The 14,152-nt window shown below is 57.8% G+C and overlaps 1 protein-coding gene across 5 annotated transcripts; it reads left to right on the plus strand.

Moving 5' to 3' along the window:
* Positions 1–936: 936 nt before the first annotated feature.
* LRFN1 (leucine rich repeat and fibronectin type III domain containing 1) lies at positions 937–12,765 on the plus strand. Of its 5 annotated transcripts, none has more exons than XM_043598956.1 (5): positions 937–992; positions 3,512–3,544; positions 5,958–6,012; positions 6,432–7,874; positions 11,029–12,765. In XM_043598956.1, the coding sequence occupies exons 4-5, from the start codon at positions 6,469–6,471 to the stop codon at positions 11,933–11,935; spliced, it is 2,313 nt and encodes a 770-aa protein (XP_043454891.1). In that variant the 5' UTR covers positions 937–992; positions 3,512–3,544; positions 5,958–6,012; positions 6,432–6,468; the 3' UTR covers positions 11,936–12,765. The 5 variants fall into 5 exon arrangements, with proteins under 5 accessions (XP_043454891.1, XP_043454890.1, XP_043454893.1 ...); XM_043598955.1 differs by having other exon boundaries at positions 943–992; positions 3,512–3,629; XM_043598958.1 differs by lacking the exons at positions 937–992; positions 5,958–6,012 and adding an exon at positions 5,878–5,927 and having other exon boundaries at positions 2,031–3,629.
* The last annotated feature ends 1,387 nt before the right edge of the window (positions 12,766–14,152 follow it).

A 14,152-nucleotide genomic window follows, 5' to 3' on the forward strand; every position in this document is an offset into this window, starting at 1 on the left:
GGGAAGGGTCTCCCGGGTCCAAAAGAGAGAATAGGAACAGGAAGGATGCAGGGAAAGAATCTGGGGCAAATCAGGGGTTCTGGAAACCAAGGGGTGCCTTAGAAGGGAGCATGGTCTGGGATCTAACTGGGGGTAATGAGGAAAGTTAGGGGGAATAAGAGACATTTTGGGGTCCTCCTAGAAACTAGACGTGGTCTGGAGTCCCTATTGGGGGTCAAGGAATGGTGTGTGGAAGGACACTGCTGGGGTCTCCAAGAAGCAGTAGGATATGGTTTGGGTCCCCAGAGGGAGTAAGACATGATCTGGTGTCTCCCTAGATATTGATATATGGTTTGGGTCCTCTCTGGGGCGTGGTAACATTCATACCTGAATGTTGTGGTATGATTTAGGGTCCCTGATGGGGGTGCTCCGGATCCCCTTAGGTGCTGGGATATGGTCTGGGGTCCCCGATGGAATATGGGGCAGAGTCTGAGGTCACCAAGGAGCGTAGGACATGGTTTGTGGTCCTGGGTGGCTGCAGGACATGGTCTGGGTCCTCCAAGGAGGTAAGGCATGGCCTGAGGTTCCCCTGGGTATTGGGACACGCTCCCGAGATCTCCGCCGAGTCCCCACGCCAGTTGGGGCGTGGTCTGGGGGGTCTCTGGGGAAGCCGGCAGGGCTGGGGGTGGGGCTGGGGAGGGGTCGGGGGCGGGCCGGCGGCTCCGCAGTGGAGAGGGGTCTGCGGCGGGCCCCGGAGCGGGGGTCTGGGCTGCGCGGCCGCCCCGCCCGCCCCCTCCGGTCGGCGCCCCCTCCCCCCTTGCGGCGGTGGTGGCGGCTGGGCTCCGGCGGCGGGCGGCGCGGAGGGCGGAGCTCGGCGGCGGCTCGGGAGGGAGGGCGGGAGGCGGGAGGGAGGCGGCCCCGCGGCACCGCGCCCCCTCCCCCGGCCCTCCCCCCACCATGGCGCGGAGCGAGGCGGCGGCGGCGGGGCCGGGCCCGGGGCCCCCCCGGGCTGGGTGAGCGCGGCCCGCAGCGGCCGGGGAGGCGGCGGGCGGGGGCGCCGGTGGGAGCGCGGGTGTGAGCGTGCGAGCGTGTGAGTGTGTGTCCGCGGCGCTGCGGCGGGCCCGGCGTGCGCTCGCGCGGCCCTGTGTGTGCCCGGCGCCGGCGTGTGCGGCGCCCTGCTTGTGTGGCCATCCGGGTGTGTGCTGGGTGTCGAGCCGAGGTGCTGTGTCCGGCCGCGCGCGTGTGTCCCCCGAGCGGCTGCTCCTCTGGCTGTGTGTCTGGGGGGCTGTCGCGCGCCCATCGGAGGGGCTGTGTGCAGGTGTGTGTGCGTGGGTTGTGTGCCCAGGTGTGTGTCCCCCCCCCCCCCCACGAGTGTATGCGCGGGGCTGGCTGCGCTGGGTGTTTGTGTCCAGGTTGGATGTCCATCCGAGGGTTTGTGTAGCCGGGTGTGCCCGTCCTGGTGTCCATTTGTGTGTGTGTGTATGTGTGTGTCTGCGGGTTGTGTGTCTCCGAGGGTGTGTGTCTGTGCGTCCACGTCAGGCTCCCGGCCGGGGGCTGGGGCTCGTTCCTTGTGGGACCAGGCCTCTGTGTGGCTTTGGGGGAGGGGAGTTTGCCGCTCCCTCGGTCTATGTCAATTGGGGGTCCTCAGCGGTCCTTGGGGGAGACGGCCATGTCTTCCCCTTCCCGGTGGCTGGGGGTGGGGGGGATGGGCGGCCGGTAGGTGGACAGATGGAGGGATGAGAGGCCGAGGGATGGACAGATGGGCCCGAGGGGAGGGGCACAGACCCAGCCCTTCCCCACCCACCCCACCCCAATCCCCCCCGCCCGCCAGATCTCCTCAGATGGGGCCGGACTTGCCGGCATACAGATGGCCAGGCCGGGGGACCTCTGGGCTGCCTTGTGGCGGGGCTCTGGGACTCAGTCCCCCAACCCTTTGAGACTCCACCTGCCGAACTCTGACCTCAGGCCCTGGCTTGTGCCTTGGTTGGGGGTTGGGGGGGATGTGCTGGGAGGGAAGGATGCTAGGATTTCTTTGGCCTGGGAAGTAGGTGGGGTGGGGGCACCTCAGGGCCAGGAGGGATGTGTGTTCATGACTGTATGTGAGTGTGAATCTATGCCTATCTGTTGACTGTGCTACCGTGGTTCAATATTGTGTATGCATTTTGGAAGTGTGTAAATCCCTCACAGGGCTGTTGTGTGAGCATGTGTCTTATGAGTGAACATCTCAGAATGTCTGTGCAAGGTGAATCTTTTTGTGCCTGTGTGCTTGTGTATCAGTTTTGTGTGTCTGTGTGTGCTTGTAGTTCTGTGTCATGTGTGTGAGGTGTGTATCAGCTAGGGTGTGCATTTGGGCATCTGTTGGTGTGCAGATATATCAGTTTTGTGACCATGCAACGTGGGGATATGTGAAGTTGTATGAGTGTGTATGAGTGTGTTTGGACGTTTAAAAGCATGCACCTGTATATCTTTGATTGTGCAAGTGAGTATATATGTGTGTGCCCCTGTGTGTTGGCTAGTGTGCACGTGTTTCTCTCTTATAGGTGCATGTATCCGATTGTCTGCAAGAAGGCACATGGGTTTCTCTGTTGTGTGTGTGCATATGTATATATGAATGTGCAAGGGAAAGTCAATGTTGTACATGTGTGGTTGTGTGCAGGTTGTGTGCAGGTTGTGTCAACCTTGAGGGTGTGGGTCTATGTTGTGAGTCCATTTATGTGTCAGTGTTGGTCTCTGGGACTGGTCTATGTGCAGGGCGCATGCACACATGTGCCTGTCTTCCTGGCATAAGGCTGACCCCACTTCTTGGCCCAGTGAGATTTGGGCCCATGTGGTGTGAGCCGTGGTATGCTGGGGTCCATCCAGGGGGTCCAAGGACACAAGGGCGTCCACATGCTGGGCTAAGAGGCCATGGAGGGTGGGGGGCACACATCATGCTGGTGGGTCCATGGAAATCCAGATGTAGAGACTTGGGCCCATGTGGGTTTTGGCATGTCCACACATGTTGGTGTGACAATGGTGTAATGGCAAGGATGGGGACCGCTGGTTCTTTCCTACCCCCAGTACCACTCAGCTCTTTGAAGTTGGAGGACTAGGATGTGAACTCTGGAAGGAGGAGACTGGAAGCCTGGAATCCTGGATCCGAGAAGGCTGCTGGGAGGCCAGATTCCTGGGTCTTGAGAAAGGAAGAAACTGAGACCTGGACTCTGGAGTTTGAAGGAGGAGGAAGCTGGGGTTGTAGACACCAGGGTGGAAGGAAGGGGAAGGGGCTGCGGTTCCTGGCCTCTTGGGCCCACAGAGGACAAAGAGTTAAAGCCCCGGACTCCTGGGTTTTGGAGGGTGAATAGTCCTGAGACCCAGACTGCCTGGATTCCAGAAACAACTCACTGGGTCTGTCTGAGCCTATGCAGAGCCTGCAGCAGGAGGGCTGAGAGAATGATCACACCAGGGACTTCCTTGGCTGAGATGGTCTCTGAGGCAGGTCTTCAAAGAGGAGCCAGAAGGATGCTAATAGGGTCATTTTGTTCCTTTGCAGGTACCGGCCCAGGCCCTAACTCCCTGCAGAGAGGTGAGTGGGGTCCCTCAGGCTGGGGAGAGAGATGTGGAGTGATTGGGCCTGTTCTGAGCCAGCTGGAGGCCTGGAGCCCTGCCTGGTATGGATTTCAGGGCAGGGTATGGCAGTGTCGAAAGGGCCCCGGGGCGGGGGGGGGGGGGGGGGAAGGGGCGGCCATGACAACAAGATCAGGAGCATCATGTTTGGATCAGGGCTCGTGGTAGAGCCAGGGCATGGGTGGTAGGTGGGGGTTTCGGGCCTGGAAGCATCCCCTCTCTGGGTGGGTCAGGTGGTTGGGACAAGGAAGTCTCCTGATGATATCAGTAGGGGGTACAGAGAGTTTCGTGACATGAAGTGAACCTCGCATTTGGAGAGCGACATGGTTTACCCTTTTGTGTGTGTGTGTGCGTGCATGCATGTGGGAAGATCTCCTGGTAGACTGATCGGCTAGTGGCTGGGAGAGAGGCAGAGAAAATGATACAATAATAATGATGGTGATGATGATGGTGATGATGTTAATAATAGCTGCTAACACTTATGTAGTGTTTAGTCTGTCAGGAACTATTCTGAACATGTTACAGTGTGTTATACTTCGTAACAACCCCATGAGGTAGGTGCTATCATTATCCCCATTTTATAGAGGAGCACACTGAGGCACAAAGAGGGGAAGTCACTGGATTCAAGTCGCGCAACGGGGAACTGGGGTGTGAACCTGAGCGGCCAGGCCCAGATTCTTTCTTGCAATGCTGCACTACCTCTCAAGAAATGTTAGCTATTTTCATTGCTGTTATTATCCCTTCGACTCGAGTCCCACCCCAGCTGTGGGAGGCAAAACTGGGCACTTCTGTTTCATAGATCGGGGTTCTGAGCCTTAGAGACCCCACAGGCAGGCAGGTGCAGAGCTGGGCCTCCCAACTCAGGAGTTCCGCCTTTCAGGTTTTCCATTCGATACAGAGCTTTATCCCAGGAGGATCGCAAGACAAATTAATAGGGGGTGCTCAGAGATGCTGGGATGCCCTGCCTCTGCCTCTTTTTCTCTCTCCAGCCCCGGGCGCTGTCCCTCTGTCTCTATCTCTTCCTCCATCTTGGTCTCTCTGTAATCTCTTAGGATCACTTCCCGCCTCTCCCTCACTCTTCCTCTCCCCATCTCTTGGGCTCAACGCCCTTCTCTGCTTGTTTCCTCCCTTCTTAGTGCTCCAGTCTGTCTTGGTTTCAGGCTGGCTCCTTGCCTCTGCACCTTTCTTTCAGACTCTTTCTCTTTTCCTTATTTATTTATTTATTTATTTATTTATTTATTTATTTAAGCTCTTTGCCCAATGGGGGCTCGAACTCACCACGCTGCGATCAAGGGTCACATGCTCTACTGACTGAGCCAGCCAGGCGCCCCTCAGTTTCTTTTTCTTTTTGTCCCTTTGTCTCTCTCTCTGACTCTGTGTCTCTGTGTCTGCCAGTGCATCTCCCCCCTTGCCCACTTGTCTCTCCCTGTCTCTTTGCCCCTCTCTCTCTGACTCTCTTGGTCCCCCTCCCCACAGGCTGAAGGATCAGGGCCACAGCAGGCCACAGCCCCAAACTGCAGATCCCTAGGAGGTGGGCCAGCAAGGGACTGGGTGCGGGGTAGGGGTGAAAACAGTTTCAGGGACGCCCCCTTCCCATCCTTCCCTGTTCACCCCCCCACCCACCCGGTGTTGTGATGGGAACTGACATGTCGTGGGCTGCAGCCGCCGCAGGGGAATCCCTGCCGGAAGGTTTTGCCTGGAGCAGAGGCATAGCGTGAGTGTGTGAGGGTGTGTGTGAGTGTGGGCATGTATGGGGCCTTGTATGTGCCCGCTGATGTGAGCGTGGAAGTCTGCCCGCTGTTTGGGAGCTCACCAGAGCCCAGGATGAAACCAGGTTCAGAGAAGGACTTCCCAAGACTAGGACGGAGACTGCTGTGTTTTTCTCAGCGCCTCCTAACTTCAGATTCCCTCTGCCACTCCCAAGGGTGTGTGTGTGGGGGTGGTGGTGGTAGTGGTTCCCCTTAACATTTACTGGATACTTACTGTGTGTCAGGCCTTGTGCTCAGTGGCCCCAATGAATGAGCTCACTGAACCCTTGCAACAACCCTGCAAAGATGGTATGATTGTCATCCCGTTGTACAAATTAGGAAATTATGGCCTAGTTATGGGAAATCATTGGTCTGCGGTCACAGAACCAGCTAGTGGGGAGCCAGGACTGAACCTGAGTCTGTTTGATTTCAGAGCACTTACTCTTAATAATAGTGTACACTTCTGTACCTGGCATATATTGGGCCCTCAATGATCATGATGAGAATAATTACCAACACGTATTGAACACATTTTATGTTCCAGGCACAGTTCTAAGTACACTATGCTCATTGATCCAGTTAATCCTCACAGAGGTAAGGCCTGTTTTTATCTCCATTTTACAGATGAAGAAACCGAGATTCAGAGAGGTTCAGACACTTGCCCGAGGTCACACAGCTAGTAAGTGTCAGAGCTGGAATCTGAACCCGGGGACTATGGCTTTGAAATCCACAACCTTAAACCCTAGTCAACCCTGATTTTTAAAAATATTTAGTGGGTACTGGAAGGCCCAGACTGGGCCGGGTGTCACCGCACCCCTCTGGTTGGAAAATCATGAGAGGTCTGGGCCTCCTAGAGGAAGGTCAGAGTTGGGATTAGGACCCTGGGGGTGGGGGGTGGAGGGCCGTGTAATTTACTAACCAGCATGGAAATATTGTCTGTTAACAACAAATGCATGCCAGGTGATGATCAGTCCTGTCTCTGTTCAGACTGGATGTCAGGAAGGCAGGGACCTGAGGCAGACTTCTAGCAGGACATTGTGGGTGGCCAGGCTGGTGGTCAAGCCCTGTGCCTGGGTAACCCATCTCGTTCCCTTGCAGGTCTCCCGCCCCACTCCTCCTGCCTTCCCGCTGCACCATGGCTCCGGGCCCCTTCTCCTCGGCGCTCCCCTCGCCGCCACCTGCCGCCCTGCCCTTTCTGCTGCTGCTCTGGGCCGGGGCATCCCGTGGGCAGCCCTGCCCCGGCCGCTGCATCTGCCAAAACGTGGCGCCCACGCTGACCATGCTGTGCGCCAAGACCGGCTTGCTCTTCGTGCCGCCGGCCATCGACCGGCGCGTGGTGGAGCTGCGGCTCACTGACAACTTCATCGCGGCTGTCCGCCGCAGAGACTTCGCCAACATGACCAGCCTGGTGCACCTCACCCTGTCCCGTAACACCATCGGCCAGGTGGCTGCCGGCGCCTTCGCTGACCTCCGCGCCCTCCGCGCCCTGCACCTCGACAGCAACCGCCTGGCCGAGGTGCGTGGCGACCAGCTCCGTGGCTTGGGCAACCTTCGCCACCTGATCCTCGGCAACAACCAGATCCGCCGGGTCGAGTCAGCTGCCTTCGACGCCTTCCTGTCCACCGTGGAGGACCTGGATCTGTCCTACAACAATCTCGAGGCCCTGCCGTGGGAGGCTGTGGGCCAGATGGTGAACCTGAACACCCTCACGCTGGACCACAATCTCATCGACCATATCGCTGAAGGTACCTTTGTGCAGCTGCACAAACTGGTTCGCCTGGACATGACCTCCAACCGCCTCCATAAACTGCCCCCCGATGGGCTCTTCCTGAGGTCCCAAGGTTCGGGGCCGAAGCCGCCCACGCCGCTCACGGTCAGCTTCGGCGGCAACCCTCTGCACTGCAATTGCGAGCTGCTGTGGCTGCGGCGGCTGACCCGAGAGGACGACCTGGAGACGTGCGCCACCCCGGAGCACCTCACCGACCGCTACTTCTGGTCCATTCCCGAGGAAGAGTTCCTGTGTGAACCCCCGCTGATTACACGGCAGGCGGGGGGCCGGGCCCTGGTGGTGGAGGGCCAGGCGGTCAGCCTGCGGTGCCGCGCTGTGGGTGACCCTGAGCCCGTGGTGCATTGGGTCGCACCCGATGGGCGGTTGCTGGGGAACTCGAGCCGGACCCGGGTTCGGGGGGATGGGACACTGGATGTAACCATCACCACCTTAAGGGACAGTGGCACCTTCACGTGCATCGCCTCCAATGCCGCTGGGGAAGCGACGGCCCCCGTGGAGGTGTGCGTGGTACCCCTGCCTCTGATGGCGCCCCCGCCGGCCGCCCCACCGCCCCTCACCGAGCCCGGCTCCTCAGACATCGCCACGCCCGGCCGACCCGGTGCCAACGAATCGGCCGCTGAGCGCCGGCTCGTGGCGGCCGAGCTCACCTCGAACTCGGTGCTCATCCGCTGGCCGGCCCAGAGGCCCGTGCCCGGCATCCGCATGTACCAGGTCCAGTACAACAGCTCCGCAGATGACTCCCTTGTCTACAGGTGGGTGCTGCAGTCCCAGGACCTCTACCTCCTCCAGGGGCCCACCCTCCCATCTGCCCACTCCGTTGGCCTTCTTGCTCAGCTGTGGTTCTCTAGATGGACATGCGGAGTTGTCTTGGGCCCTCACCCGCCCTGTCTCCTCCTCTCTAGTTCTGTCTCCCTATCTCTTTCTGGTTTTCCTGCGTTTAGTAAATCTTCGTCGAGGACCCACACGAGCCAGACTAGGGCCGGGCACTGGAGTTATAATAGTGAACGTGCCCAGCAGCATCCCTGCTCTCTGGGGTTCATGGTCTAGGTCACTGCTGGCCGAGGGTGCTTGATCCTGCACCTTGTCAGTTAAACATTTTGGAACATGAAATATTCTCACACACTTATGATTAACCCATACCAGCGTTACTGTTAGCAACACATCAGGTACATTAAACGAATCAGGAACGAAAAGTATGAGAAAAATATATAAATGACCATTTGATCCTCCTCCCTACTTTGTTGTGAAGCAATGATGATACCCCCTCCCATTTTATAGACACACCTAAGTTATTTCCACCATCCACTGGGTTAGCAGCCCTTGCCCTGGTGTGGACAGATCTGTACAGCATAGACAGGCATTAAAGGGCTACTTTCTCCCACCAATTCTCTTGCTTTTGCCTCTGTCTGTCCCGTCTCTCCCTCCTGTCCTTATGAGGCACCAAGCCCCTGCTCCGTGCTAGGCCATGTGCTATCTCATTTGAGCTTCCCAACTCTGCCGTGAAGCAGTCATGATCCCCCTTCCCTTTTTATAGACAGGGAAACTGAGACTCAGTGGGGGAATCACGTGCTCAAGGTCACAGAGGAAGTGACCAGGATTCCAGCCCTAACCCTTCTAACTCCTAATCTTGCCCTTTATACATTGAACACACATTTATCGAGCCCCTCCTTTTTGCCAGGCAGGGATTAGGGGAGAAGGATAATACATTTCTGTCAATAGCTTTTAGTTTCTGTGTCTCTCCACCTCTCTGTTTCTCTTCTCTAACTCTTAGCCTCTGTGTGGTGCGGTGAGGGGAGTTCACAGACCCTCAGACCGTGCATGTATGCAGATGTTGGTGGCCCTGTGTCCCCAGCAGGGCAACAGACCCCTGTTCTCTTCCTTTCCCCTCAAGGCCACAGTTCAGTCCTCTGTCCCCCATTGCAGATGCCTGTGCTACGGTGCTGCAGGGGTTAACCTCCTCACTGCTGCCACGGGCGGAGGTGACATCCAACCAGAAGCCTGCTCTGCTGCTTGCTTGCGTCTTGCAGCCAATTAGAGACACATGGGCTGAAGCTTTCTTAAGGAGCCAGCCTCTGTCCTTGAAAAGTGGGGAGCCCCTAGCAACTGGTTACTTTGGGGGAAAGGAGCAAGAGGAATCCAATGCTCTTTGGGAGAGGAGATGAGAGGAGGAGGAAGACTTACAGCCAGGGGCCCAAGGCTGGAAGGGGTGGGGGGCAGTGTGTGAAATGGCAGGCAGGGGGTGAGTTGGAAAACGGGGTAGGCCTTTATGGGTGGGGGTGGGGGGGTGGGGACCATACTTGAAATCTTTTGGTTTGAAGGGTGGCTCTGGCTATAAGGGAGCTGAGGTGGGGTTCAGGACCAGAGATGGCAGAGGTGGCTTGTTAGAGAGAATGTGAAGTTGCTGAGGGGCTAGAGGCCTGTGGAGAGGGGGGGGCGTGGCCTTTCAGAGGAGATGGAGCTCCTGCCACATGGTCTTGGGCAACAGTCCTTGTCTCTGGCGACCCACTATGAGATTTTTAGGTGAGGGGAGCTTGTGAGGTTGAGTGCTGGGCATACAAATCCATGTGGATGTGGCAGTCCTGGCTTAGCCAAGGCTGGATGTGGCCAACAGCACAGAAGAGATGTGCCCAACAGAAGAGGGTCAAGGCCTAGTGGGAATGCTCTTCCAGCTGGGGAAGAGTGCCATTGGCAGTAAAGTGTGAGCCACGGTGAGGGTGACTGGCCAGCACTGGGTGGGATGCAAGCTAATCATGATGAAATTATCCAGTGCCAGGCTTTAGGTAGGTTAACTCATTCATACTTCACACTTTCTCTATGAAGAAGACAGAAGAATTCTTACTGTCTCCATTTTGGGGAAATGAGGCACAGAGATGTTAAGAAACTTGCCTAAGGTCACAGAGCTAGCAAGGGGCAGCAGAGAGACTCAAACACAGGCCCCTAGGCTTTGTCGGCATAACCACTTCTTTGCACTGTCCCTCGTTAGAAGGCGGGGGCCTATAGCAAGAGAGTGGCATGCTTGCTTGGTTACCTTTGACCCGATTGTGGATGAAATTTACCCTGGGGGCATGATTTCACGACCTCTGGTGGTATGGGGCACAGCATGAACACAAGGTGATCGATATTGCAGGACACGCAAAGAGCGGACATGGTCCCAGGCACAGTAGGGAAACCGTCTGTAGTAGGCCCTGTGGAGTGTGGCTTGGAAGTGATTGGTCAACCAGAAGTGGAGTGGCCTATAGCCAGGTCCCCTTGGTGGGTGGGAATATGTAGTTGAGGGGCTTGGAAATAGACAGAGGCGGCTAGATATATGTACCCGAGGTGGGACATGCAGATGAGGGGCGTGGCCTGTATCACGGTTTCCCGGAAAGGATGGGAATACGTAGAAAAAAGAAACTAGAAGAGCATCCGTTGTCCCAGTAGCAGTAAGACAGGGGGTGTGAGTTGACTTCGGTGTCCACTTGAGGGAGGATGGGACATGCAGGATATAGTATTGGGGCCCCTTCAAGGATGGAAATCTATAGATCAGAGACTCTGAATGGCAGCTGGCCCAAATTAAAGGCATGTTCCTTAAGGGCAGGATTTAAAAGCTATAGTACTCCTCCCAGGCAGGGTCCAGGATATGTAGACGAGGGAACACGAATGGCAGATATTATCGTAGCAGGTGATGAAACACCAAAGGGAGTGGTTCTGAGGTCTGGGCTTGCAGATGAGGGGCGTGGCCTGTAGCAGTGGTCCTGAGAGGATGTACGTTTGGTGCTTGAATGGCTGCTGTTGTCCCATAGAGAGTGAAATATCGGTAGGAATGCATGGTTTTTTCCCTGTTGGTCACCACGGATGGGACACGCAAATGAAGCGGTACCGTTCATAGTGGAGCTAACCCAGTGCTGATGCCGTCCCCTCCTGCAGGATGATCCCATCCACCAGCCAGACCTTCCTGGTGAATGATCTGGCAGCAGGCCGCGCCTACGACCTGTGCGTGCTGGCAGTCTACGACGACGGGGCCACTGCACTGCCGGCCACGCGAGTGGTGGGCTGTGTGCAGTTTACCACTGCCGGGGATCCCGCGCCCTGCCGCCCACTGAGGGCCCATTTCTTGGGTGGCACCATGATCATCGCCATTGGGGGCGTCATCGTCGCCTCGGTCCTCGTCTTCATCGTTCTGCTCATGATCCGCTATAAGGTCTACGGCGACGGAGATGGCCGCCGCGTCAAGGGCACCTCCAGGTCGCCTCCGCGGGTCAGCCACGTGTGCTTGCAGACCAACGGCGCAGGCGCGTCGCAGGCCCCGCCCCCGCCGGCGCAAGACCGTTACGAGGCGCTGCGCGAGGTGACGTCCCCAGCTGCTGCCGCTTTGGCGGTCGAGGCGAAGGCCACCGCCGCCGAGATGGATTCCACCGAGCCAGAGGCCGTCCTTGGACGCTCCCTGGGCGGCTCAGCCACCTCGCTGTGCCTGCTGCCGTCTGAGGAAATCTCTGGGGAGGAGTCTCGGGCCACGGCGGGCCCTCGGAGGAGCCGTTCCGGGGCCCTGGGGCCGCCAGCTTCGGCGCCCCCCACTCTAGCTCTGGTTCCTGGGGGGACCCCGGCCCGGCCGAGGCCGCAGCAGCGCTATTCGTTCGACGGGGACTACGGGGCACTCTTCCAGAGCCACAGTTACCCGCGCCGCGCCCGGCGGACAAAGCGCCACCGGTCCACGCCGCACCTGGACGGGGCCGGAGGGGGCGCGGCCGGGGAGGACGGAGACCTGGGGCTGGGCTCCGCCAGGGCACGCCTGGCCTTTACCAGCACCGAGTGGATGCTGGAGAGTACCGTCTGAGCGGCGGGCGGGCGCCGGGACGCCTGGGTGCCGCGGACAAACGCCCAGCCACCCGGACGCTGGGGCAGGACTCGGGGGCGAAAGCACGGCGCCTAGTGGTCAGACTGGAGGGGGAGACGCGCCCTTCTCCTCCCTGAAGGGGGCGAGGCTGCCTCGTCTGCAGCTCTTGGCCACGCCCCCGGGCCCGGGGGAGTTAGGGGGCGGGCAGCCGGGCCCCCCTCCTCCAAGGACTCCTCGTCCCCCTCCTGCCCCTCCCCCCGCGCGCTCGCGGACCTCGCTGGAGCCGGTGCCTTACACAGCGAAGCGCGGGGAGGGGCAGGGCCCCCCCGACACTGCAGCACTGAGACACGAGCCCCCTCCCCCCGCCCGGGACCGGGACCGGGGCAGGGGCGAGGGGCCCATTTCTTGTATCTGGCTGGACTAGATCCTATTCTGTCCCGCGGCGGCCTCCAAAGCCCCCACCCCCACCCCATTCACCTCCCTGGTCCCGTCGGGTCTGGCTTGGGGTCCCCCTTTCTCTGTTCCCTTCCTCTCTGTCCCGCCCTATGTCGTCTTTGTCTTATGTCTCTGTCCTTCCCTATTTGTCTCTCTCTGTCCCGCCGTCTCTTCTCCCTCCCATATCTTGTCCAGTCTCCCTCTCTCTCCTGATTACCTCTTCCCACTACACACTCTCCCGGGCAGGTCCCACTGGAAGGACCAGAGTCTCCCCTATCCCTTCCTCTTTCCCCAAATAAATCCCCCCATGAACAAGATCCAAAACCAAATCCTCCCCTCCCTGCCGGAGCCGGGACCCTCCGCCGCAGCAGAATTAAACTTTTTTCTGTGTCTGAGGCCGCTCTGCTGACCTCTGTGTGTCCGTGTGTTTGGGGGGATATGTGTGTGTGATCTGAATTACAGCGTGCCGACTCAAGTGAGACTGAAGGAAGGATGGCTAGTTGGGACCAGGGATACTTGCAGATAGTTTCCCGTCCTCTGGCTTAGAGGTGGGGAATAATAAAAATGATAACAGCTAACATTTAGTGAGTGCTTACTATGTGCCAAGCACTTAAGACATTTAATCCTCTGAACAACCCTAGTACACCTGCACTGTTATCCTGTTTTGCAGATGAGGAAATTGAGCCCAGAAAAGTTAAGTAACTTACCCAAGGTCACATAGCCAGAACAGAAGGTAGCAAAATTGGGATTGAAAAAGGCAGGCAGCCTGACTTCTGACTCTACTGCTGAGCAGCTTGGTGGATGTTCATTCTGCACATGGGCTAAGCACAGCTCAGCTCTCTGAGGTCAGACCGCTAGCTCTTTGAAGTGGATATGTTTAATCCCATTTTACAGTCAGGAATCTGAACCAGGGAGAAATGAAAGGCACTATCCCAAGGCCCCCAGACGAGGAAATAGGGTGGCTGGCAGTTTGACCTCAGTATCGACTCCTCTCTACTACACTGTATTGCCTCTGGCATCCATCTGGAGGCCAGGGAATGGCCCCAAAGACCTTGGTTAGCTGAGGGTATCCAAAGTCAACCTGGGGGAGGGGATGAGGGAAAATGCTCATTGGTCGCCGTCTGGAATTTGAGGGATTCTAGGTGCTAGAGTTTGCTGGGAACACAGAGAACAGTGTGTGGGGAAGAGTTTGTCAGGGGAGGCTGAGGGCTATGGCTGGGGAAGGGAAGTTGGCCCGATGGGGGTGCCCCAGCCCTTGGGGAGAAGGGCTTGGCCTGCAGTGAAAACTACTCCTGGATCCTGGAGAAGGAGGAAAAAGGCTTCTTGCCAGCCAGGGGCCCCCTGAGGCCTGGAGAGGAGGAGAGAAAGACGGAAATAGAAACGAAGCAGGAGGGAGGGGGATGGAGCTGGGCAGACAGGGTGGGAAGCAGCAAGGACAGAAGCACCAGCGACTCACATGCCATGAGGCTCCCTCACCCAGTGGCCCAGCCACACTTCTCGCAGTCATCACGACTCCTGGCTACTGAGGGCTTCCCACATGCCAGGCGCTGTGCTCACAGACCCTCCCTGATGCAAGCAGAGAGCATGCAAGCCAGTGCCCAGCAAAATGGAGTTACTCAGCACGATTGCATTTATGCTCTGCAACAGATGTGTGTAGCATGTGCATCCGAGTCTCTAGAGGAGGAAACTGAAGTTGAGAGAGGTTAAGGGAGCTGGCCCAAGACCACACAACCACCAAAGGGCAGAGCCACGATGGGAAAGCTTACTGCCTCCAAATCCTGC

Source organism: Prionailurus bengalensis, chromosome E2 (genome assembly GCF_016509475.1).
Source record: "Prionailurus bengalensis isolate Pbe53 chromosome E2, Fcat_Pben_1.1_paternal_pri, whole genome shotgun sequence".
Classification (NCBI taxonomy): domain Eukaryota; kingdom Metazoa; phylum Chordata; class Mammalia; order Carnivora; family Felidae; genus Prionailurus; species Prionailurus bengalensis.

Coding starts and splice junctions, on each gene's coding strand:
- LRFN1 (XM_043598956.1), top strand. CDS start 6,469: ATGGCTCCGGGCCCCTTCTCCTCGGCGCTCCCCTCGCCGCCACCTGCC. Junction 7,875..11,028: donor GATGACTCCCTTGTCTACAG/GTGGGTGCTGCA, acceptor CCCCTCCTGCAG/GATGATCCCATCCACCAGCC.